The sequence below is a fragment of the Panicum hallii genome, chromosome 9 (genome assembly GCF_002211085.1).
Source record: "Panicum hallii strain FIL2 chromosome 9, PHallii_v3.1, whole genome shotgun sequence".
In the NCBI taxonomy this organism is placed as follows: Eukaryota; Viridiplantae; Streptophyta; class Magnoliopsida; order Poales; family Poaceae; genus Panicum; species Panicum hallii.
Window position 1 is genome coordinate 5,821,512 of NC_038050.1, and position 24,009 is coordinate 5,845,520.

Genomic DNA, 24,009 nt, shown 5'->3' on the forward strand with positions numbered 1-24,009 from the left:
TTCGATCGTGTTAGTGTCAGCTACTGATGTTGCGTGTGTACAAATTCCCAAGTCCCAAACAAGAAGGCAGCTAGTACTAGTTCAGACTACGGTGGATCCTCTTATAAATTAAATCTATTTAAATTTTGATGATGAACTTCCTAAAGAAGTGGCCTGCTTTAACACCTCTCCTTTTCAGAATACAGCCAGAGTTCGTTCTGAACATTTTTCTCTTTTCATTTCCAGGGTGGTGCTTAGTAAAAAGCAACGAGTTTATTTTTTTTACCACGTGACGCGAGGGCATTATCAATGCTTCCTATGTATGCAGATGATAGATCTGGTAATTTAGGACGTGTTTGGTGGAGCTTCCGCTCCGGGGCGGGCTGGGCGGCGGAGCGGCTTCTGCTGCCGTGGCAGAGGAGCCGGAGCCATTTCTGCTGTGCATGTGGGAGCTGCCGAAATCCACTCCCCGCTAGCGGCTCCGGCTCCGCACATGGAGCTGCGCGTGAGAAGCCCCGCCAAACACGCCCTTAGAGCATTTTGAGAAAATCTGAAGCTGACAAGATCACGTAAAAGGACTTGGGTGAATAACACCTATCAGGTGCATATTCTTGGACAAGGTTAGGCACATTTTGATTGCGAAGCTTCAAATCGACCTGTTCTGTCATCATGTCGAAACCACCAACCGAATCCACATAGCTGTGCACGTTGCAGTCAGGCGTGAGGTTGGATATATGTTGGCTACTGGCTACTGTGCCTTTGTGAATCCACAGTGACGCAATCACGGCCTAGATGGTAAGTATTGATCGACCTCATTCATTCATTCATTCTTTCTTTCTTTCTTTCTTTCTTTCTTTCAGAAAGAGGTTTTCTATGTGTGGCGGGTACGAGGAAAAAATATTTTGCTACAAAAATTTATTCACAGCTTAAAAAACTACTGTCAAAGCTAACAAATTCAATCAGCAACTTCTGTTCATCTTGAAAGTAGAATAAGATCAGTATTTTGAACGAATGCATACGTGAGCTTTGAACTTATTCATCTGAACTTTCAAACTGCATTGTTATATGAAACTTTTGAATTCATCAGGTGAGGTAAAAAATGATGGTTGGTGTTCAATATAATGTTCATGAGGTTAACACTTATTAGTACGTCTTTCAAGCCAAAGCAATTCTGCCAGCATGACGATTTTATCTATAATATATGCACCAGACTAGTGCCTTTTTCATTCCCTGGCCCATCATTTCCATCCTCCCAAATCAATTAGCAAGACAACATTGGCGGGCACCTGCCTGGATTGCTGTTGATGCTGCATCCATTGGTTCAGACCCATGATCCGTCTTATATATTCTCTTCTTTAGTCGAGTGAGACTTGAATGGCAGCAAGTGCTGCTTTCAAATAGACTGAGCATCACAATTTGCACTATCAAGCACCAGTAAGACCCTGAAGAGACAGAGTCATAGAAAACAATATACCATCTAGCTAATCAATTCTTTATTTAATTGTTACGGATGCTAGAACAAGGCTGTTGTGTTTAACGCTCGTGACTTATTTCCTATATATTCGCCAAAAGGGGCAATCTAATAATTAGATTTATGATAGTGATAGCAGCAGTATAACAAAAAAAAAATCAAGACAAGGAGTAGGGATAAACTAATTCAACAAAGCACGAATATTCATATGCTAGCTAGAGTGTAAGGATCAAGCAATTAAGATAAAGAGGTGCAGCCGCAATACACAAGTTAAATCCAGCAAGTCCGAACAGCACAGTTGATATGCTAGGTACTGTAGATTAATTGTAACAAACAACTAAGGCACGATGAGCAGCCATACAAAAATTCAGCAGATGTAGTAGTGGAACAACCTGATCGAGCAACTGCAGGCCTGCTCATCAGCAGCAGATCCTGCCTGACGATGATGCTTGGTGGCTTCCTCTCGAGTCGAGCGTTGGCAGCTTCCTCTTGCGTCGAGCAGGATAGCAATCCTTGAAGAAATCGGAAGGCAAGATTACAGGGCTAATGACATGGTAGTTGCAGATGTATCAGAACGGGGTACCGGGGCTCCTGGGGCCGCTGCACGCCCTTCAACCTGGCATTCATGGTGCAGGCCTTCATCCAGAGTTCTTCCCAAGGGCAAGTTAAGCTCTTGTCCTCATTCCACTCCCGGCGATCCAGGTCCAGAGTCCACACCTTCACCATCTTTTTGCCAGGAGGGGTCACGCCATGGTCGATGCAGACGAACTTGATGGACCCCTGAACGCAGGCCATGGTCCGGCTCATTTTCGCCGGCGGCAATCCCTGCTGGAAGTCAACCTGCTGGTACCCGTCCGGCAGCTTGATGAAGACGAAATCCACGACGGATCCGCCCTGGCGCAGGTCGCTGTACGCGACGCCTTGCGAGAGATCGGCCCAGAAGACCTTGTCTCAAACAGAGAACTTGACATCCACCGAAAAGCAGAGAAAAGCAGGGCCCAGGAAGTTCCGGGAAGCGGTGCACCCTCATCTTCCACAGGCCGGTGCCATCGGGCGCAGTGTTCTCCCTCGTCGCCGGAGTGCACACGCAGAGACGATCCGGTACGTTGCCGAGTGGGAAAAAGACCCCGCACGCCGTGAGGGCCAGGCGGCCAGCTCGTGACCCCGGCCGCCGGCGGGGGACGCGAGGACGGGCGACATCGTGAAAGTGGCCTGGATGCGACCCGGAGCGTACGGGATCATGTAGAGCGACGCGTCCTATACTCACCGCGATCCGTCCGATGTGAGTTCACACGGGCCTTGAGGACACGCAAACAGCGTCGGCCCATTTGACCAAAATATTTTTGGGTCCACAAAATTGTCGCCCATTTCATACAAATAGTGGCTTCCTTGTTTGTACTTTGCACATGTTGTTTCTCTGTTAAGTAGTTTTTTCTAGAAATATTGGACAATACTCTACAATATTTCGTGGGACATCATCACTTATTTATGACTGGATGTAGTTTGTCCCCATGAAAAATTAAAGTTTGTTTCAGAATCTAAGCAATGATCTGAGGTCTTGACTGCTCATTAGTCCATAACAAACTTTAGTTCTTTTCTTCTGAAGCATTCATCACATTTTTTTTGAAAGACCCTTCGTCATCACATTTTGTCACAACTATGATATGCAAGGTTGATGTTTGGAAGCGTTTGTTTGGTTTCTATCCAAGATTCCAGGCTTTTGGGGCAGGAGTGCACATACTAGTAGTGTGTTACAGTGTTAGGTTGGTCAGCCAACTTCGCCCTTTACCAACACAATTGAGCAGCGAGAAATTTTGTGCGAAATTCATAGCTATTTACTATTATCTCGTTTAGTCATATATCTAGAATCGTTGCCTACTTTGGGTTTTCGCTTCATGTCCACACATCAAGACGTATAGAGTTGTGGCAATGCTTGATCCTGCAGTTATGAATTACTTGGCACTATTTTTCTACACCATAAATTAGACTAGCTATGCAATAATGCTTGACAAAAACAAGTCATGCTGAGAACCAAACCTGCCTGACGGGTACAAATGATGGCTGGCGGGCAATTTGACCCGAGTCATCTGTCAACAGTCACTATATGTACAGGATGTTGAATCACTTGTCATCTCATCTCAATGGTACACCAAGCTTTGTAAACCAATTAATGATTACTAAATCGAGATGTAGCTGTGTGTGAAAGTAAGATAAGGATGCGTGTTCTGCGATGCAACATGGACGATTTTGTTTGCATTTAGTTACACGACACGGAAAATTAAAATGTTTTTTTAATTTTGTTCCATTTTTGGTGCACAATTATTGGACATCAAAGTCTTCAAATTAGCTAGGGAAAATTGAATACTAATCAAAAGAAGTTTTTTTATACTATGGCAACTATCTAGTACAAGCTAGGTTAACTTTTTAGCATCAGTACCGAACTGGGGGTACATACCCTATACTACTTCTGTACAAACGTCTGCTGCTCCACAAACTCCTTAGCTAACCGGCCCAAATGTAGTATTGATTTACTACATGCCTACATGTCAAGTATTTTCTACTATACTTGTTGAGTACGTCATATATAGGAAAATGGTTTATTGTTGTTGAGTTGTAGTTTGACTTAAAGATATTTTGCCTACTGTTCTAGAGAAGTTGTGGTTTGTAATTACTTACGGAAGAAAGCGAAATGGTAGCTAGTTCGACATGCACTAGTTCAATTTACCACGAGCGCAGATTACAGTCCTCTGTATATCGTCATCTCAAGAACACAGGAAAACATTTCCTTATAATACCGCAACACTTTGATATAAACCATCATGTGTCATCTCTTGTCTTAGTTATGCACTTATATAAATAGCAAAGATAACCATCATTCGAAAACCATAGGTCGTCGTCAACTAGACAACTTCTGCCAGCTATACTTGTAAAGTTGACCTGATAATGCCAGCAACAATCTCTCTCTCTCTCTCTCTCTCCTAGTCTCCTTGCTGTACAAAGGACTTGATGCAACACCAAAACTTAAATTTCAAGGCGTATAGGATGACAAATTTTGTGCAAATGTTTTCATACCTTGAGAAAGTAGGAGTAGCACGCGTAACTATAGGCTTGGGAAGTTTGTGATATTGGCACGGCTCAATCAGATCAAAGGACGGGAGCATCCGCAAGGATCGCCCGATTTGATTGAACCATGCCAACATCGCAGGCTCCCAGCCAACCCTGTCCAAAAGCAAACGCCACCGCCGCCTCCTAGCCGAGCCGGCCTTCTCGGTTCCCTGCCGCCGAGCTGATCCCCCACCGCAAACCCAAGAGAGAAGAAAGCAACGGGACAGGCAATAGCAAGGCAAGCTGCTGCTGAATTAATAGGCGCGGCGACGAACATACGAATAATGGACGTGTACGTAAGCCGAGAAGAAGAAGAAAAATAAAATGAAAAAAAAAAGATAGAGGAAATGGTTGAGACGTCGATGTCTCGCCGAGCCTCATGAAGGAGCCACGCATCGCACGGGCGGAAATATAAATGCAAATGGCAGCAGCAGGCCAAGGGGCAGGACGTCAGGAAGAGAGAGGGGGTGAGAGGTAGAGGAGGAGGTGGGCATGGATGGCCCCGGCCAGCCAATGGCAATGACTTGCCTTGCCGATGCGTCTTTCCTCGGGGTAGTGGTTGATGACTTGCGGCAGCGAGCGAGCGAGAGCTACCGTCTCCGTCTAGCCGCCGCCCCCCCTGCCGGCCTGCAGTATTCATGCGTTCCACCTGCCTGACCGGCCGGCCGGCCGGTAGGACGGGAGCACGCAGCCACGCACCACAACGGCCAGTTTTTCAGCGGGATCGCCTGCCTCCCGCGGTGATATGGCCGGCCACGGCGGACTGACCCTTGACCGGTTCCTGCATCGGCAGTGTCTGTAACAGACTGGTTCTGGTCAGGACATGACAGGCTGGGGAAGAAGGTGAGGCTGCTTGGGTGTTGCTTGCTTCGTCAGCTGAGTGCGTGTCAATGTGTTGCTTGTGAAGTGTGATCTGTCAGGTCAGTTGGGAGACAGTGCAACGAGCATGGGTACAATGGGTTTGATGGCCTGTACCTCGAAAAGAATTGGTATCTAGAGCGCTGGAGATAGCTTAAACTATGGCGGCGCCTTTCCAACTACCCGTTAGCTGCTCTCGTTTGATCACGACATGGTCTGTGCATCCTTTTCATCCGCCTGAGAAAGTTTAGTGAGCTTTTGATGTCTGAATACTCTCGTAAAATGTTCTGATCTATGAACACTCGATAAAAGTAGTTAATTGTGAATCAGGAGCAACCACGTACGCAAGCATGAGTTGCTAGCTATCCTACTGAGATTCGAGACCATGGATCGTCTTGTGATCTGGAACCCCGCCCCCATGCTAGCATTGAACACGCCATACACCGTACAGGGAACTGTTCCATGGTCTTCTTGGGGGCAGTACGATAACGTGCTCGATTCTTGTAGTCCATGACCATGCTAGTTGAATCTTCAGCATAGGCTGGTCACATCGCCAGTTTTAAGGCGCAGCAGGAGCTTGAAAGGGATAGACAGTCAATGGCGCACTGCCAGTACAAGTGTCAGTCTTGGTTCGAGCGTCGAATTTCTATGCATCGATGGGGAGCACAAAGGTTGAGAATGCACAAACCATTACAAAAGCGCGAAACTATTAATTGTCTAAAAACCGTCAAAAACGATACTCTTTTTTTTTTGCGAAACTAAAAAATGGTACTGGATATAGGGATGACATCTCAACAGAAGAAATAAAGAGCCTTCGAAGACTAGCCACTAGAAGCCTCCATTGACCAGATAGTAGAATCAATCATGGGTTGAGAAAAGAGAATCAAAGTTGGTAATTGGGTAGAGTGGCTCATAGCATCATGCTAGTCATTGTCTAAAAAAACAGCATGATGATTGTACGTACGTGTGCTAGCTGTTTGATAAGCAATCATGCATGGGTTGAGAATCTAAACGAAAAAGGACACCGAAAAAGGCTAGGTGGGGATTGTTGAACGAAATCGGTTGTGTGTACGACTTCTAATGCCAATATGTGACAAGAGGCCAAAGACAGGATTTAAAAAAAATCTCATGCTTGTCTCATCGTGCAACTAGTCAGGAACTGGATTAGGAGAGAAACGCCAAGCTAGGCGAAACAGATCAGTATGCTGCCGCTGCTTATTTAATTAAAATGATTGATCTATGACGAAATGCAAATTATATTTCTGGTTGGTTTTGTACGAGCGTTGTTGAGCCCTGGCCCGGCTGTAGATGTCTGAGTTGGTTGAGTTCTTCTTTTTCTTCAGTCATCAATTAAGTTTCTCCTTTCTCTAAGGTGCGTAGGTTGTGTTTCCTATATTCAAACTCTTCTTATTCTTAATGAAATGAAATGCTTGTCCAAACAAGTTCTTGGAAGAAAAACAAACCACTCATCACCTTATCAGTCTAGCTGGCTAGGCCGGTGAAGCCTAATGACAAGACAATTTAGCTAGAATTCCTTGATACCCCAGTTGAGGCCGTCGCATCCATAGCAGTTAACATTACGTCCAATCGCCATCCATCGCGTATGATTAGTCACCTGAACATGTAACGGCACATCACCAAGGAACAGCAGAGAGAACCAATGACCAATGTAACAGTGCCATTACCTGTTGTTCTGATGGGCCGTGACATGCCATCCACAGAGCGATCCAACCTGCTGACATTCTCTGTTCTAGTCTGCCTGAAGTCACATTGCCCCGTTTGAGGGGAGCATATCCGGAAAACAAATTGGATCTAAACGTGCAAAAGCTACTCTGTATGTGGCCCCTCGAAATTTGAAGAGCAGATTCCACGAATTTTTTTACTTTGTTAAAAAAAAAGAACACGGTTAGCTTTTAAGATTTTCCCCTCACATATTTTGCAATGGTTTGCTTATTTTCGTGGAGCATACACCCACTTTCGGGCCGATGCAACCGAAACTCATGGAGCCCACCTGCTAGAAAATATACGCAGCCCAGGTCACGCCGGCCCAGTCACACCGCGGAGCACAATTCCTTCCAGGATCCCCCAGGTAGCTAGCCGTCACACGCCGGTGTAAGCGCCGCCGCCGGCAGGAACACCCCCCGATCTCGACGGGAGAGCGATGGCGCTGACCAACTTCATCGTGACGGTGGCGGTGGTGGGCGCGGGGATGCTCCTCTTCACCACCGACATCCGCAGGTCCGGCGCCCTCTTCCGCCGCAACGCGCGCCAGCTCCGGCAGTGGCTCGAGGAGGACACCGCCTCCGCCGCATCCAAGTAAGTCGCTTACGCGGTGCGCCCTTCCTGCTTGGCGTTGCGTTTCTGCTATGCACCGTCTGATTTATATGGAATGCGAGGTTGATTTGCTCGGGGCTCTCCAGTATCGAATTCGCTGTTTAGGTTTAGGGGTCATTTCAGGATCAAAGTGCCCCCTATTTCCTGACATCGGAGTGCGCCAAGAGTTTGATGCGCCGAAATTATGGGCGCTGCTGATTCATATGAAGTTGCTTGTTCTATTAGACGATTGAGAATTTGGAATGGCTGTTTGACTGGCAGATTCTAGTATGATTGTCGCACATTGTCTGGCAATCATGGATTGGATACTTCAGTAGTGGATCAGAATTGTAATGAGCTGAGGACCTAGACAGTTTTGGTGTATTTGGAAACCCTTTGTGGGGTTCTGTATGGTCTATTGGAAGCATAGCACATCTCATTACTGGGTTTCAGAAAGTTTGGGTTTGGACTACGACTGTGCATATCAAAACATTGTAAATCATAAGAAGATTGATCTGGATTTTGGAGTGTCTTTTGTGAATCAACATGGTTTATTTGATGCCCAGTGCCAACGATTTTCCTGTCCTTTTTTTTAACAGTTCCCTATCAAATTCCTTGATGATTTTTTGCTACTTCATCTATTTTGTGATTGTGCATATTCTAGTAACACAAGGTTTTTTTTTTCATTTGGAGATTCACATTTTTTTGCCATTTGATCAAACAAGTGGTAGCCATCCAATTACCAAGTACCCCACACTACACAAATGTTAATTGGTTCTAATTAGGCTTGGGCTTTGTTTGGCACAGCTAATGCTGGGTACAGCTTGGGTTGGGCCAAGGGTTTGACCCACCATATGATTCTGGTCGAATCATCAAATGATATTATATATGTGTGTCCTGACACTTACAAAAAAAGAGCACTTAATCTTATAATGCAATTTTATGAGAATCCAAAGATATATTGAAGGTTCCTGTTTTTATCACATTCTGAGCTATGCATCTGGAATATGTACGCAACATTGCACTCTGAAATCTGAATACATTAACATGTGTAGTGTTTGGTTTTTTTCTCCCATGAAAAAAAAACCTTTGTACTGGTGACTGGGTGCTACACCCTTCTTTCTTCTTAATATATTAATACGCAGCTCTCCTGTGTGTTCGAGAGAAAAAAAACATGTGTAGTGTTATACTGCTTGCATATTTGACTACCCCCACTAGAGAGTGAATTCCAGTTACCTGTTTAACTTATAGCTAGAGTTGCTCAGACCATTCAGAAAAAGAAAACACAGCAACTGCATTACTGCATCGACTTATAAAAAGTGTATTGTCCTACTGCTGTGGGACTGCTGTATGATGTAGCTTTGATGTTTGAAAGAATCAATGCCTTTGCAGTAGCATGGAGCGATTGTTTCTTTTTTTTAACCTGATTACCAACAAGATCCATACTACTTGAACTAACATAATAGTTACTGTGCATATTAGTTATGTTTTTTCCCCCAGTTTTTAGTGAGTACCAGGATGCTTTCAGATCTTGCTTTGATTGCTTACATAAATCAAACAATGCTGCAGGTCTGCAAAAGAAGCAGCTCCAAAGAAACTTGACTCGACGATCCCCAAGGAGAAGCCAAAGGAAGACAATCACTGATTGAAGTTGTTTATGTGAATGGTATAACCTTTCTTAAAAGTCCAAGGCTCTGGTAGTCTGTTACCAAGTACTGTGATAGAAACTTTTAGGTCCTTACGTAGATGCACGGTGAAATTATGTTTTCATTTGAACATAAATAAACTAGGTCTCTGTGGAGCAGCTAAACAATGTTCTTATGATTTCCTTGTAAGGATATAAGCTCCCTAGCTAATCTACATGTTTGCTGGTAATTTTGTTGTTGGGATGCCTTATACAGTAAAGCAGACATAACTGTTTCCTTACATGAAGCATCTTTGCTATCTGCCATTTTACTTTCAGCAACAATATACTCCCTCCGTCCCAAATTATTAGCCGTTTTGGCTTTTCTAGATTTATTGACTTTTTTATGGGTCTAGATATAATATATGTAGATGCATAGCAAAAACTATGAATCTAGAAAAGCCAAAACGACTGATAATTTGGGACGGAGTGAGTAGCTATTTGATTCCTTCCTCTAATTAAACATTGTTACTAGGTTCTGTATAAGCACAGTAGCCCAGATCCTGATACCACTACATAGTTATTGGAGAAACAAATACTTGCTTTCAGATGCCACAAATGTTTCAAAATGTAATTCTGGCAAGAATGAAGTTGGCCTTTGCGCATCAGAATATAACCAGATTAACTGAACTGTTCTGTAACACATGTAATTCAAATACGGCTGGTTTACTGTACTGACATTTTTTGCAACTGTCGCGCCAACTACTGGTCTTCCGCCGCCTGTTCAATCGGAAGCGTTCAACTGAAGCAGACCTTCAATGAAGGTGAGCGTGCTTTTGAACGCAAACCTGTTGCGAAGTCGTACTCCTTGGCGAAAAGCTTGAGCCTGGCTAACCCATTAGATCTGTACCACTACCATCACACATTGCCCTTTACAGAAACATTATCAAGGAAGTTACATGCCTATTTGGAAGTTCGGTGGTCAGGGTGTACCGGGCAGTACTGCCCAAACTGGTAGGTCCTGTGCGACTTACTGCTTGCCTAACATCTGCCTGAGTGGTTACTCTGAACAGGAGAGAAAATCGGCCTCTGAATCCGATAGAGGTGACGCAACCTGCGACAGGTACCGGACCGCTCGGCTGGAGGGCCCGCCGATTGGTGGAGAGGTGAGCAGCGGCCGTACCCCGAAGGTCATTCTGGTTGCAAAGTTGCAGAGGAACAAGGTGTAGCATCATCCAGTCATGAGGTAGTACCGTCCATCTCCGAGGTGTTGTGCGAGAGCGACGTGGAATCGTTTGAGGTCGCATTAGCATTCTTCAGCGCGGATGGCGCGCCGGACAAGTTGGTTGTTGGTTCGCAATTATCGTGCCGATGGTTGCGGCCCTCGCAGATCGCCGTGGATGCGTGGGAGCGGCGAGGACGGGCGGGCGGGTGTACGACGAGACCCGTCGGACGAGCTGCCGGCCCCCCTGCCCACCTAAGCAGGAGTAGTGCATGGTTGGCACAGCAAATCTGAGGAGATCGTGCCTTGCCGTTCGGAGCCGGGCAAGCGGGTGAACAGAGGGGCGCTCCGCTCTTCGCCGGAGGTAGCGTCAGTGCGCAGGCTGTCAGACGTGTCATTGGAGGCGTCCTTGAATCTGACTAGCACCAGAGGGTCGCTTCAGTTCAGAGGATTGTCTCGGACATGGACACAGTGCCATCGTACGCGGTAACCCATGACATGCCACCTCTCACAGGATCAATCAAGGACAGGTTTACTAACCCTAACCCCCAGGTGTTTAGCGTGCGCGCTGAGCTCCGTTTCCCTGTCGACAGTGGCACAGGACAGCCAATCCTCCGGCGCCTCGCCTCTACCGTCCAATCCATCGTCTGATTCGCTGTCCAGGCGCCCCCAAGGAGGAGGGCGAGCGAGCGAGAGGCCCGCCCGATCCGCCTACTGATGGTCCCTCGCGCTCCGTCTCCCGGCCGCATTGATGGGACGGCTCCGCCCGTGCTCATCCTCCTGACCTTCTCTGGCAACAAAATCTACTGGCATGCGCGCGCGCGCGCACGCACGCGTCCCTGTCCGCGCCGCCCCGCCCCGCCCCGACCCCGTCGCCGCGCCGAGTGCACAGGGCGCCCAGCCCAACCACCATTTCCAGCATTTAACCGCCCAATCATGCCCGTGCGGGTCGCGCGCGCGGCGGCCGACGGCCGCGCACTGCCACCCTCGCCACGCCACGCCACGCCTCCTCTCACGCGATCGCGCGCCCGCGTCCGGCCCGTGCGAGCGACGGAGCGAGAGCGAGGCGGCAGGTGACCAGCGGACGGACGGGACCAAATGATTGGGCTCTGCCACCGCGCGTGCCCGTGTGCGAGACTGCGAGCCCGGCTCGCTGCTGCTGCTGCTGCCCTGTTCCTTTCGGCGTTGCCGGTGGCGCCCTTGCGGTCAGGCCTCACGGGTAGCGGAGGGGAAGCGAAGATTTTGCTGGTGGAAGGAGAGGACTAGGGGAGAGCCCGGCCAGTGCCAGTGGGCGGTGGCCACCTACCAATGCGCGATTTGTGGGGAACCCACGTGTCGTTCTGTTACGGGTTGCTGGCTGGTGTGACTAAAAAAGGATTAGACTGTCCGCGTCGCGCCTCTTTAGCGCAGCGCCAAACCACTTTGGCGGAAAGACACCCGCAGCGCTGCACTAAAACACACCTCAAAATTGGCGTACTGTGCACCACTACACCAAATCAGACGCAATTGGCAGGTTGCGCCATGCCTCCCCAGCGTTCTGTCCAACGTCTCCGAATTGATTTCGCGGCTTCCGTGGGAAATATCCGTTGGAAGGAAGGAACGATTCTATCCGTTGGAACTTAGAAGTAGTTGAATTCTATTTGATTAGCGCAGTGTTTGGCGCAATGACGCTGCAGGCTGCGCCAAAAATTGCTGCACCAAACCCATCCACCTAACCAAACAGCGTGGGCCCATTCTGTTCGGCGTGACAATTAGCGCATAGCGCGATGCGGATAGTCCTATAGTTTGGCTTGGTGTTTGGATCCAAGTGTTAAAATCCAAAAGTGCTAAATTTAACACAAGCTCCTCCAAATAAAAGTGCTAATGAGGTGGGCTAAACTTTAGCTAAGGGTGTGTTCGTTTCACCTCTCTAAAATCCGAAACATCTAAACTTTAGAGGTCCGGCACCGAACAGCCCTCTAATTCAGCCTCTAATAAGACTGCGATTCCTCTAAAGATTTTAGAGGGGGGAAGCACTCTAAAGATTTTAGAGGGGTCTAATGCCAAACGAACACACCCTAAGACTTGGAACTTTAGCATGAGGTATGAATGCTAATAGATGCTAAAGTTTAGCATCCAACTTTAGCTTATCCAAACAGCCTTACGTGCTGATTGATTGATCAGGACAACCAGTTGCCCTCTGGAATACTGGGAGGAACTTGTAGGAAACCTACGCGAATCACTATGTACTCGTCCGTACAAAGTTCCTGCCAAGGTCATGCACACCATACTAAATTCATCTAGAGTACTGTTTTAGTGAAGCGGCGATGTGGATAAATACCCAAATTCGTCTCCAATGTCTGCGTACGTTGCTTATGGAGTTCAATAATCGGCATTCATGCAACATTTACATCTAAGGCATGTGCCGAGCATCTCTAACAGATTACTCATACCTCATACATAAAACATACTTTCTCTCCATTACCAATAATTATTTTAGTGTTTCTGGTAGTAGCTGCTGCAGCATACTATCAAAATCCAATCACCAAAAATAAAGTAGAGGGATGAATCCCCTTCATCTAGGTTTAAGGGAGGTGTATTTTGGTAATTTAGGTAATATGGGTTGGATTGGTAATCTGCTGAGCATCTCCAATTATAAAATATTAAATTTAATATTGGAGTGAGGAATAAGTAATTGGAGATGCTCTATTAGACGCATAACGTAGAAATGAGAGAGAAGTTCTCCTATAAAAAGACCGACAGTCGATTTGTTGGGCTCTAATAATTATTGCAAAAACTATCCAAAGTACCCCTACTATCTGATTATAAGTTACCCCCATACCTTATTAGAAGAATTAACCCAAAGTCTCCTGATACCCGCTCACCTTTATCATTGTAAAAAGTAATTAAATAAAGAATGTGAATACCCATTTCTAAATTATCCACAGATGCTATTATAACAAAATTACAAAAATGCAATTGTTCCGCATCGCTCGTAAACTTTTCGCAACTCCATAAAGAAAACATCACGCCATTGCCATGGATGACCACATACTATTATCCATATATTTACTAAAATATTGCAAGCCACTGTTTTGTACACGGGTTCATGATCTAACAGTTTATTTAATAGGAAATTCTATAAGATTCTTTCCATAAAAGACAGCTCTCCTTTTTAGTGGATCTCTGAAAAAACAGCTCTGTTTCCACAGAAATTAGAAGTTTACCAAGGCCAAAGGTTTCAAAGTCTTGCAGGTGTCCTGCCTGAACATGATTTGCAGTGTTTTTACGCTGATAGGAAAGGAAGCTCCGATCCATCCCCGACATGGCATCAATGGGTTTCCCCAAAGATGGGGCAGAAGAAAAGAGACACGCACAATTTGCACGTACATGCCAGCCAATTCTCTGGCCACACTTGTACTGGAGTATATGTTCCTCTTTTGGCCTGTATAGCCTTTTCATATATCTGAGCATATACATGCTATATGTATCCCAATATTTGCCAATATATGTATTTATACGTATGCATGTATGTGTTTCTCTTATGTTTAGTTACAGCGAGGGAAAGAAACAAATGAGTACAAGAGGAAAAAAAATTGTACACCAGAACCAAAAACGGGCAGATGCAAAACAGAGAACCAAAAAGTGTGACTAAACAATTATACACTTCCTATCTTCCTTTGCTGTATACAAATTAATTAATTATCCTTAACCCCCCCAACAATAATGCCTAACAAAAGGAATTAATCTGCTAGCTAAGTAAATTAAGAATCATCTCGGAAGAAGGCGAAGAAGGATCGGAGGAGGAGGTTTGTGAATGATCTCATATTCATATATCCCATCCCACGCATCACCTCCAGGCACCATGCAAATTTTCTCTTTCTAGATGCTCATCTAGATCTCTCTGTCTAGTTCCCTCCCCCCCTCCCCCCCTCTCTCCTGGTTACTGTTCTCTCTCTCTCTCTTGATCTTTCCTCAGTACTGTTCCAAATGCACGATAGATGCGCGCATGCATGAGCCATGAAAGGTGATGTAGCGATGTGTAAGCATCAACAACCGCTATAGTCTCTCAAGGAGAACCGGTCGGTGCCGTCGGGGCCCGCGTTGCCGGCGCCGGCGTGCTGCAAGCCCAGCGTCAGCGACACGTCGCCGGCGGCGGCGCCGGTCGCGCCGGGCCCGTACCGCATCCTCACCCCGGGCTCGAACCGCCCGTAGAGGTCGTCCGCGCCGCCGCCCACGTGCGCGTCGCCGCCAAGGAGCTCCACCGGGTCGATCCCGACGAAGGCCGCGTCCGCCGCCGAGGGACCCGCGGCGCCCGGGTCGGGCTTGTGCGGCATCATGCCGGGCGCCGCCGTGCCGTGCTGCTGCTGCTGCTGCTGCGAGAGCTGTTGCACCGCTACTGCGCCGGTGGTGGTCGGGGAGTGCGTGTCGTCGGCGCCCGAGGGGTCGTTGCCGGACTCGGGCCCTCCGCCGCCGGCCGAGGAGCCCTCGAGCTCCCGGCACTCCTGCTGGTACATCTCCTCGATCATGGGCTTCCATAGCCGGACACGGGCGTTGATGAACCAGTTGGAGACCTGGAGTTGATCCAAAGGAAAGCAAACAAATTATTGCAGGGACAGGGGTCCATGCACGGCCTGTGGTGCCATGCATGCATGTATGCTAGCTGCAGGTACGTATAGGGCAACTAGGCAGCTGCTTATCTAGCTCTAGCTACCCGGTCCTCACCGTCATGTCTCAGGTTTATCCTGCCATTGTCTTGTTTCGTTTGTGTCCAATGTTTTGGATCTAGCTACTTCTTTTTGTAATATTGCACAGGCTTCCCTTGTTTTGATTTCTGAGTATGTACATGTCTTGCATAAGGTTAAACAAAGAGCTAGTAATACATAAAGTAATTTGCCGTGGTTACATAATAACCTAGCTAGCATACATGGGTTTATAATGCCGCACTCTTAATTTCATCTTACAGTTCAGAATTTGGATGAGAATCCCTATACTCTAGTTTCTTCTCTTAAGCTCCATTTGCTACAGTTTTATGTGCGAATATCAACACTGATAGGTTATTTTGTAGCCATGCCATATACTAATTAGTAATGACGCAATAATTTAACAAATTGAAACACTCCATGTTATAACTAAGTCAGCTATTAAAGTATTAGATCAAATTAGGAATCATGAAATTATTTTAAAATGCAGAAAACTACCAGAACATTCTTTGTTTTAGCGATTTTCTTGTTCACTCTCATATAATTCTTAGCAAAAATATTGTGAGCTATATGTACCTTGAAGCAGAATGTTTGTTATATGAAGTAGTGTTTTTTTGCTTGCTGTATGTACTCTCCTATGATGATTTCGCTAATACTTGATAATACTAAAAACAATATCATAGAAAAAATAATTTTGTAACGATTTGATCAATATGGTGTTGGGAGGTATATATGCATAGATGGTGGGCCATATCCAATATTCAGCAGTTAGGTCCACGCAGGTGCAAAATGGTTGCAAAAGCTCCAAACCGACAATAATTTTCACTGATGAGCAGCATGCATGAGCTGATTTTACTTTTCTTTGGAAATGTTAGCATTGTGCATGAATCGTCAAAATAAGGATAGTGAATCAACTTAAAATGGGTTCAGGGTGAAATTTTTTGCTCAAGTTGTCAGAAATGGCTTCAAACATATATTTAAAATTTACTCAAAGAAAGGATTTAGTCCCTTTGTTTTGAAGTTCCCAAATCCATATCATGCTACAGAATCTAGGAACTGTACCATTGATTGAGCAAGAAATGATGAATGATCCACACCTTTGTAATTTTTGAGACGTATTACTTATATATATAGACACTACAATTATTCTAAAACTGTATAACGAATACATCACTATATATATTCTTAGCTATAGTGTTATAGTATATGCTTACATGCATGAAGAAATTGCATTTGACTTAACTGCAGATTATAAAAATACATATAGGTTCCGTGTGTAAAAAATCTAATGAGTTGCACCCGAACAAAATTCATAAGATGTAGTAGGATCATGCAATCTTTATCTGATCCAATTAAATCACTTTTTTTTGTCAATGTAATGTTTCACTATATACACTTCAATTATTTGAAAACAAGAAATTTAGAGACAAGATTAGGTCGCATTAAGGCATATATATACAAAACGATGAAGATAGGGACATTTTAGCTTTTATTTTGCTTCAAGATGAAGGCATGTACAGTAGTTGGTTACATGAAAAGGTACCATCATTAGGTGCACGTTAGTTTAAATGCTCTGTTGTTGGTAATATATAGATGTGTAAACAATGTCAACAATGTTGATACGATCAATGATAGCATCTTAAAAACTACGATAAAATCCGCTGAGAAAGTTAGACCAACTGATAAATTTAATAAGGAAAAGTTTTCTGTATATATATGGATCAAAGTAGGTGAACTGGCCAATTACTAGCTACTTAAATTAACAAGTTAGCTAGCTGATAGAAACTTTGGAATAGATGGTGTACCTACAGATGGTTGGATACAATTGTGGCATATAGCATGTACATACGGTGCAACCAAGGGGTGATCCTCACTCAAGAAATGGCTAGCTATTGTTTATACCATGTGAAGTTGCTTTCCATATAGACAATAATATGCCGCATAAAGCATAAAAAATGGATGGAAAATCATATGTTGTGTATATCTAGGTAGCATGGTAGGTTATTTTTTAGATGATTTTGAATGATAGAATAGTTTTCACCACGTAGAAAGCAAGGAGAAACTTAGTTTACCCATAACATTAATAGACATATAACCATTAACGGAGCTACTGGAATTTTGTCCATGAGGATGGTGTCAAAATCTAAGGTAAAAAAATTGTTCAAGGAGCGGGCCCAACGTATGTGTATTATTGTACCCCCCCCCCCCCCCCCCCCTAGATACATGAAGCGACTATATCTAGTACAAGTCCAAATTAATGTTACAAAATCACCATACGCATAGATTTCACTCAAGATGCCAGCAGGAAGGGATAGAGGGACAAAGGGAGCTGAAGAGGGACCAGGTTTGCGTTGTCACATTGGGCAAGAGCTGAGGAGGAAATGTTTCTACGATGCAGCCATCGATTGATAATGACCCAGTGCCCTTAAGTTGGTAGACATGAGGGGCACTTGTGGAGGGACCACGTAGGTGCATGCAGGAAAGAAACAAAAGAGACTAAGAGAAAGAGGTGAAGTAAAAAACATAAACATGAGGAGCTGGAGTAGGGTTCAGCCGAATGCATCGTGCATACTAAATATGTGGACACTCATGCGGCATTTCAATAATTTTCTATAGCAATTTAAAAGAGTTCTCGATATAGTTAAGTTCGAGTATTTTCTACAATCATATGCTATGTAGCATCTATATATAGACTAGGATATTATATGTATTTCTATGTATGTGCATGCATATATTTGTAAGTTTCTAGAAACTATCTGAAAATAAATCGGTCTTTTTTTTGTCGATTTTATAAATTTAGTCAGTTTATAAGAAGTTGTTGCATGGGGTTATCGACTCACCCTGCTAAAATTTTCCAATCTATTTTTTTTCTGTCATAGGCACAAATATTAATGAAACCATTTAATTTCGAGCAAGGTTGCCGAAGTGGCATATCTCTAGATGTTGACAAGGTGTCAACAAATTATTACCAGTCCGTGCATATAATTACGCCGAGCTTTATCATGCCTCTTTGGAGTATTTTATTCTTGAAAACTTGCAACTAAATGCTCATTTGAGCTATAGCTTTTTATAAATACGAGAAGAGATGCTATACTATTCTCAAGTAACTCTAGCAGTTTTCTACTCATCTCTGAGACACGCTCTGTACGCATAGGACAATGCGCAAGCAGCCTGCCATGCATCTCGAGTCGATGCCAAAAAGAAGCGCATCCAAATTAGCAAGAACAAAGAGCACAACAAACAGGTAAACCACTGCCGCGCTCAACAGTAGGCGATAGACACTCATGCGTGCGTGCGTGTGCGTACGGTACGTATCTCCAGCAAACAACAAGCAAGCGAGCTAAGGCTGCTGACTCTACACTGTGCATGGGCCGGGCGCAAGCGTACAAACTCACCTGGTTCCTGGACAGCCCCGTCTGCCTCGCCAGCAGGTGCTTATCGGCGTCGCTCGGGTACCTGCAGAGAGAGAGGCAGCAGCCATGAGCGCACACACATATGAGAGAAGAGAGAAGAATCATTCACATTCCCATACCACGCACTGTGGCGATAGAAAAGGACCAGCGCTAAGGCTGCTGGCTGCTGCTGCTGGGCAGCTGCACACTATCTTCTGCCTAGCCTAGCCGCTGCGGCGGCCTGAACCTGAAGGCAGCAGGCAGCAGCAGAAGCCGCAGGAAGGAACAGCGCCGCTGCGTGCGCGACGTGCCGGCACTGTTCACCAATCATACGCGCATTATATTGCTGCGCAGCTGGTTGTGATCGTATGTTTGTGTGTGGACGAGCGCTGATACCCATGCACGCAGGCACCAGCGACCTGCATGCATGCAGATGCAGCGGCGGCACGCCAGCCAGGGGGCCAAGGGAACCGGATTCCGAGGCCGATCGATATATTCCCTCCCCTCTGAAGCTCTGATCTCCCGCAGGCGGCAATGGCAGCACGGTAGCGGGATCTGGGATTCAGATGCGCGGCATGGAGCGAGAGCAAAAGGAGCTGAGGCCGGCCGGCCGCTGGCTCATCGGCTTGCTCGCCGCCCATGCGTCGCGGCAGAAAGGCTCCTCGTTGATCCGATAGTGCAGAGCGGCAGCAGCGCGTACTGGCTTTTGCGTCCGCGCGAAAGCGAGCAGCCGAGCAGCCTTCTCTCCAAGGGCGGAGGAGGAAGAGAGCAGAGTTCGTGAGGCGAGCGGCCGGCAGGCAGGATCTCGGCAGGCGGCCGGCCTGGCACTGACCGCAGTAAAACCAAGAAAAGGTAAATTTCTGCAATGATGGGAAAGTTCACCCCGGCCCGGAGGGGGGCAAAAGGGGGGGAATATACACAGGCGCACAGTCCCCGGCATGCATGGCGGTTTTTTAGCGTGGATCTCGAAAAAATTACTGCTTTTGCTAAAGCACAGGTAGCAGCGAACCGGCAGCAGCGCCCAGCCAGACAGGGCCGCCGGGGTTCCCAGCTAGCAGAGGGCCGGGCCGGGGAAAGCAAAGCAGAAGCCGCCCGTGATGACTGCTGAGTACTCCCAGGAGGAGATCCACTAGGAGAGCACTGCTGGCTGCATGCCCTCGTCGATCTCGCGCCACGCCATCGCCGGCCGGGCCGGCAGCTGATCCCATGCACTCACTGCATCATGCACCACGGATCGACTAGCTAGCTGCTACTACTACATGCATGGATCGAGTCATGGGGCGATCGAAGAAGAAACGACGTACGGGTGTAGGAAGTGCTCGAAGAGCCAGGATCGTAGGATGTTGACGGAGCGCTCGGGGAGGCCGCGCTGGGGGCGCCACGCCTCCTGCTCCATCATGCCCATGTGGTGGAAGGCGCGCTGCTGGCGGAGGCTCTGGTCGATGGCGCGCAGCCGCGGGGTCTCCCCCTTGGTGAGCCCCGAGCTGGTGCCGGCGTCCTTCTCGCCCAGCAGCTCGCAGGTGTGCCGCAGCTGCGACGCGATGGCGTCCTTGAGGCACCGGAAGTGCCGGGACATGGCCTTCTGCGCCAGCGCCGTGTACGGGGTCGCCGCGCCGAACCCCATCACCGAGTCGAAGAAGTTCACCACCATCTGCATCTGGTCGCAGTAGTGGTTGTACCGACGGTCCACCTGCAGTATGCATATTATATCGAATTAATAACCAAACGGAAATTATTAATAAAATTACTTCTCCAATCATCATCAAACAAAAACGAACAATATTTACGATTCATCTCTCGTTCCATCTCTATAGTAAAAAAAATATATAAAAAAGAAACTGATCGATCGGGAGCGGCTGCTTATTACTAGCATATAGCAGCTAAGCAGCACGTACGACGGAAAGCTAGCAATGGAGAAGGCAAGAAACAAAACCCGATCGGGCGCGGCAGTTAAGGCATGGGCGTGGCGTTGCATGTGTCGCTGGCACAATTATGAGGAAATGGGGGGAGAAGGAACAAAAGCAGCCGAGGCCCACCGGCATTTGGCAACAGCCGAGCTGATCGATGCATGAGCCAGCCACCACACGCATCTAGCTACCGGTGTGGCCTGCTTGCTGCATGTGCCCAAGCCGCTAGCTCCAGCTGATGCGGTGATCTCTGAGCTCGACCTCCCTAGCTCACCAGTCATGTACTAGTACCAGCTGCTAGTATAGGATCGATCGGGTTGCAACATGTAGCAGCAGCTACCTCTCGTACTTCCTCGCTGCAGCGCCAATTGTAACTGACTGTTCCAAGCTAGCTGGACAGACAGCTGCATGCACCAGCTAGAGCTTAGGTGAAGCTAGCTTAGCTGCGTTCAGCTCGAAGAAGCTGATGCTAGCATGGATCGATGCATGACTGCAACTTGCACCAACCACCGGTTTATATATATGCAATACATACATATATATAGATATGCTAGCAGCTAGTTGAGCCAAATTGAGCTTTCACCAGCCAAGTATTATACTACGTGTAAAAATTAGGTAGTGACGGCGCACGGCAGGCATAAACAATTACCACAATCTACTAGCAGCTAGTAACATAAACTCCTAGGTTGAGATGCGATGATAGCAATGGGAGGAGAAGAAAGAGAGAGGGGTCGTACTTCTTTCCCCTCGTGGGGATACGGAGAGAGAAGAGGGAGGGGAGGCGGAGCATAAAGAAATGGAGGCGATGAATGATGCAGCGGCAACAGCGCGGCCGCACCAACAACCGCCCAAAAAGAAATCGAGCCATATGGGATGGGATCGATGTTACTATGATTGGGAGATTCATATCCCTCTCGGAGTCTGTGTGGCGGCGGCTCCTGCCGCTGCAGCCTTCATGCCATTGGCGGCCACCTGCCACGTCCGGCAGCAGGGATGACTGACCTGCCGGTAAAAAACAAGCTCTCGTACCGGCCGCTTCTGGATCATCGGTTGTACTGCTACGTACCACCAGCTCGATCGATCTCTCTGCCCACACCTACCGCCGCGCGCGGCCGCAACCACCTTCAGCTAGCTAGCGCCGCCACCGAGGGTCGTCGTCGGCCGGAGCTGAGCTAGCTAGCTGCCATGGCGTGAGCAAGCGTGCAGCCATGCCATGCCATGCATGCAAGAGAGGAAATTAAAGGAAGGGGGAGAGGCGGTGGCAGCGGTAGTGGATCGGACGTGCCTCGTCGAGCATGGAGATGAGCTTGGCCTTCTTGCGCTGGTGCTCGAACCGGTCGGCGGGGGACAGCTGCGGGGGCTCCTTGGACGCCGACGACGGGGACTGCGCGGCGCCGGAGCTGGAGGCGCCGCCGCCGCCCTTGCCCGCGCTAGGGTTGGACGCCGAGGCCCCGCGCCCGCTGCGCGCGCCGCCCTTGATCTGCCCGCGCCCCACGCTGCAGAACTCCTCCAGGAGCTCCTGCGCCGCGCGGGTGTACTTGGAGTTGCGCAGCACGCCCGCGACGCCGGCGGGGCCGTAGCCCACGTGCAGCTGCTGCCCCAGCGCGCCCACCTGGCCGTGCAATGCCATCGGCAGCTGCTGCTGCTGCTGCACCGACGGGCCCTGCTGCTGCCGGTTGAAGTAGAGCACGCCGTCCCGGACCCTTAGCTCCTCGGCCTGCTTCGCCATCTCCAGCTGCTGCAGCGACGGCGACAGCGAGAGGGACAGGCCCTGCCCTTCCACGACGCCGCCGGCCCCGCCGCCGCCGCCGAACGGGGCCGCCGCGCCGCCGAATGCCTGGAACGCCTCGTGGTGTTGCTGGACGTCCGACGGCTGCGGCGACGTCGGCGACGATCTCGACTGCTGCGGGTTCATCAAGAAGAGCTGCATCGCGGCGGCCGGGTCGGTGGCCAGGCCAGCCATGCTGCCTTGCTGCTTCGGGGAGGACGTTTCACCTAACGACCCCATGTTGGCCCCACCGAGGACCAAGCCAGCACGGCCCGCCGCGCCGGCCCCAAACCAACCGCCGTCGCCGGACAAGCCGCCCACCCCTCCGGGCCCCTGCCGCAGCCCGAAGCGGTAATTGGCGTTCATCTGGCTGGCCAGCAGCTCGGTGGCGGAGGGCCCCGACGGCGGCGCGGGGAAGTTGAACATCTCGGAGAGCATGTTGGATGCGCCCGCGGCGGCGGCCGCGTGCTCGTACATGGCCCCTGGCTCGGCGTGCTCGTCGCCATCGATGGGGAGCAGGCCGTGCCCGGCGGCGGCTGCCGGGTCGAACCCCTGCACCCTCAGCTTGTCGCGGCGGCTCTGCTGCGCCACGTGCTGCTGCGGGTGGTCCTGGCTGGAGTCCGGGCGGTCGAAGCCATCGGAGGAGTAGCCGAAGACGCCGCTGCTGCCCTGGTGGAATCCCTGGGAGTGGGACATAGAACTCGCGGTGGCCGGGCGGCCGGAGATCGCTGCGCTGCTCTTGGTGGGTTGGCTCACGTACGTGGTGGTCTGGCCCGGCTGAGATGGTGGCGCCGCTATGCCCATGCCGGCGGCGCCACTGTCATCATCGTCGGCGGGATCCCGGTCGCGAACTCCTCCCGCAGCTACTACCTGCACAGCTGACCAGCAGCAGCAACCACCACGACATCGTATCAGAGAAAAGCACCAGAAATAAAACAAAACCAAAACGAATCCAACAAGCCGATGAACCGGCGAATTGCACTCTCCCAAAAACCAAATCGAAAAAAAAATAGACAAATCCTCCTCCATCCCCAACCGAAACTCCAGCATCCATCCATGCACGTATGAACAAACACCCCCGAATCAAGCGGAGCAATCGATCGATCGGGCGGGGCAACGAACTGAGACGAACAAGCAAGCCCACTCCACCCAGCTGTGATGAAGAAACCCCCCAGCTCCTCCCCGTCGGCCGCGCTTACCTTAACCTAAGAGGAAGGAACTAGCACATCGTTATCCGGGCGCGGGGGTGAAAGGCCTGCCTCCGAGACCGCCTGCTCCTCTCCATCTCTGTCCCTCTCTCCTTGTCTCCCGAAATCTCTTTATCTCTCAGACAATCCCTCTCCTCCCCCTCCTGTGCGCTGCGTGTGACTAACTCTATATTTTTTTTCTCTCCCCCCTCCCCTTCCTTGTCCGGTCGGGGCGGCGCGCCCGCAGCGCAGCCTTGTGCAATCGCCTTCCGATTCCGAAAGGGAGCGCGAGGAGGGGAGGGCGCGCGGGGAGGGAGGCCGGTTGGTATATAAAAGAAAAAAAAAAGGCGAGCTCTTTTCTCCGCTGCTCTGCTGCTGATCCCTCCTGCCTGCCGCGGCTGCTGATATTGGAATTGGGCGGAGCCCCAGCCCCAGAGCCAGAGGAGGGAGGAGGACGTCGCTGTCCCTCCCCCTTGCTCCTTTGGGATCCTCTTTTTCTTT

The 24,009-nt window shown here is 48.6% G+C and overlaps 2 protein-coding genes and 1 long non-coding RNA gene across 5 annotated transcripts; 1 reads left to right on the forward strand and 2 right to left on the reverse strand.

Moving 5' to 3' along the window:
- Window positions 1-4,261: 4,261 nt before the first annotated feature.
- LOC112876480 lies at window positions 4,262-4,855 on the reverse strand. Its single transcript, XR_003225332.1, has 2 exons — window positions 4,523-4,855; window positions 4,262-4,440 (listed from the first exon to the last, which is right to left on the reverse strand). It is a non-coding gene; the product is annotated as an uncharacterized LOC112876480 (long non-coding RNA).
- A 2,618-nt stretch (window positions 4,856-7,473) lies between these two features.
- On the forward strand, window positions 7,474-9,670 carry LOC112876127. The gene is made up of 2 exons (XM_025940177.1): window positions 7,474-7,729; window positions 9,296-9,670. The coding sequence occupies exons 1-2, from the start codon at window positions 7,575-7,577 to the stop codon at window positions 9,369-9,371; spliced, it is 231 nt and encodes a 76-aa protein (XP_025795962.1). The 5' UTR covers window positions 7,474-7,574; the 3' UTR covers window positions 9,372-9,670.
- Window positions 9,671-14,039: 4,369 nt separating this feature from the next.
- LOC112877513 (BEL1-like homeodomain protein 4) lies at window positions 14,040-24,006 on the reverse strand. Of its 3 annotated transcripts, none has more exons than XM_025941831.1 (5): window positions 23,521-24,006; window positions 21,839-23,191; window positions 19,951-20,336; window positions 18,650-18,710; window positions 14,040-15,125 (listed from the first exon to the last, which is right to left on the reverse strand). In XM_025941831.1, exons 2-5 carry the CDS (start codon window positions 23,123-23,125, stop codon window positions 14,601-14,603), a joined length of 2,259 nt encoding a protein of 752 aa, XP_025797616.1. In that variant the 5' UTR covers window positions 23,126-23,191; window positions 23,521-24,006; the 3' UTR covers window positions 14,040-14,600. The 3 variants fall into 3 exon arrangements, with proteins under 3 accessions (XP_025797616.1, XP_025797615.1, XP_025797614.1); XM_025941830.1 differs by having other exon boundaries at window positions 21,839-23,199; window positions 23,521-24,005; XM_025941829.1 differs by lacking the exon at window positions 23,521-24,006 and having other exon boundaries at window positions 21,839-23,514.
- Window positions 24,007-24,009: the final 3 nt, after the last annotated feature.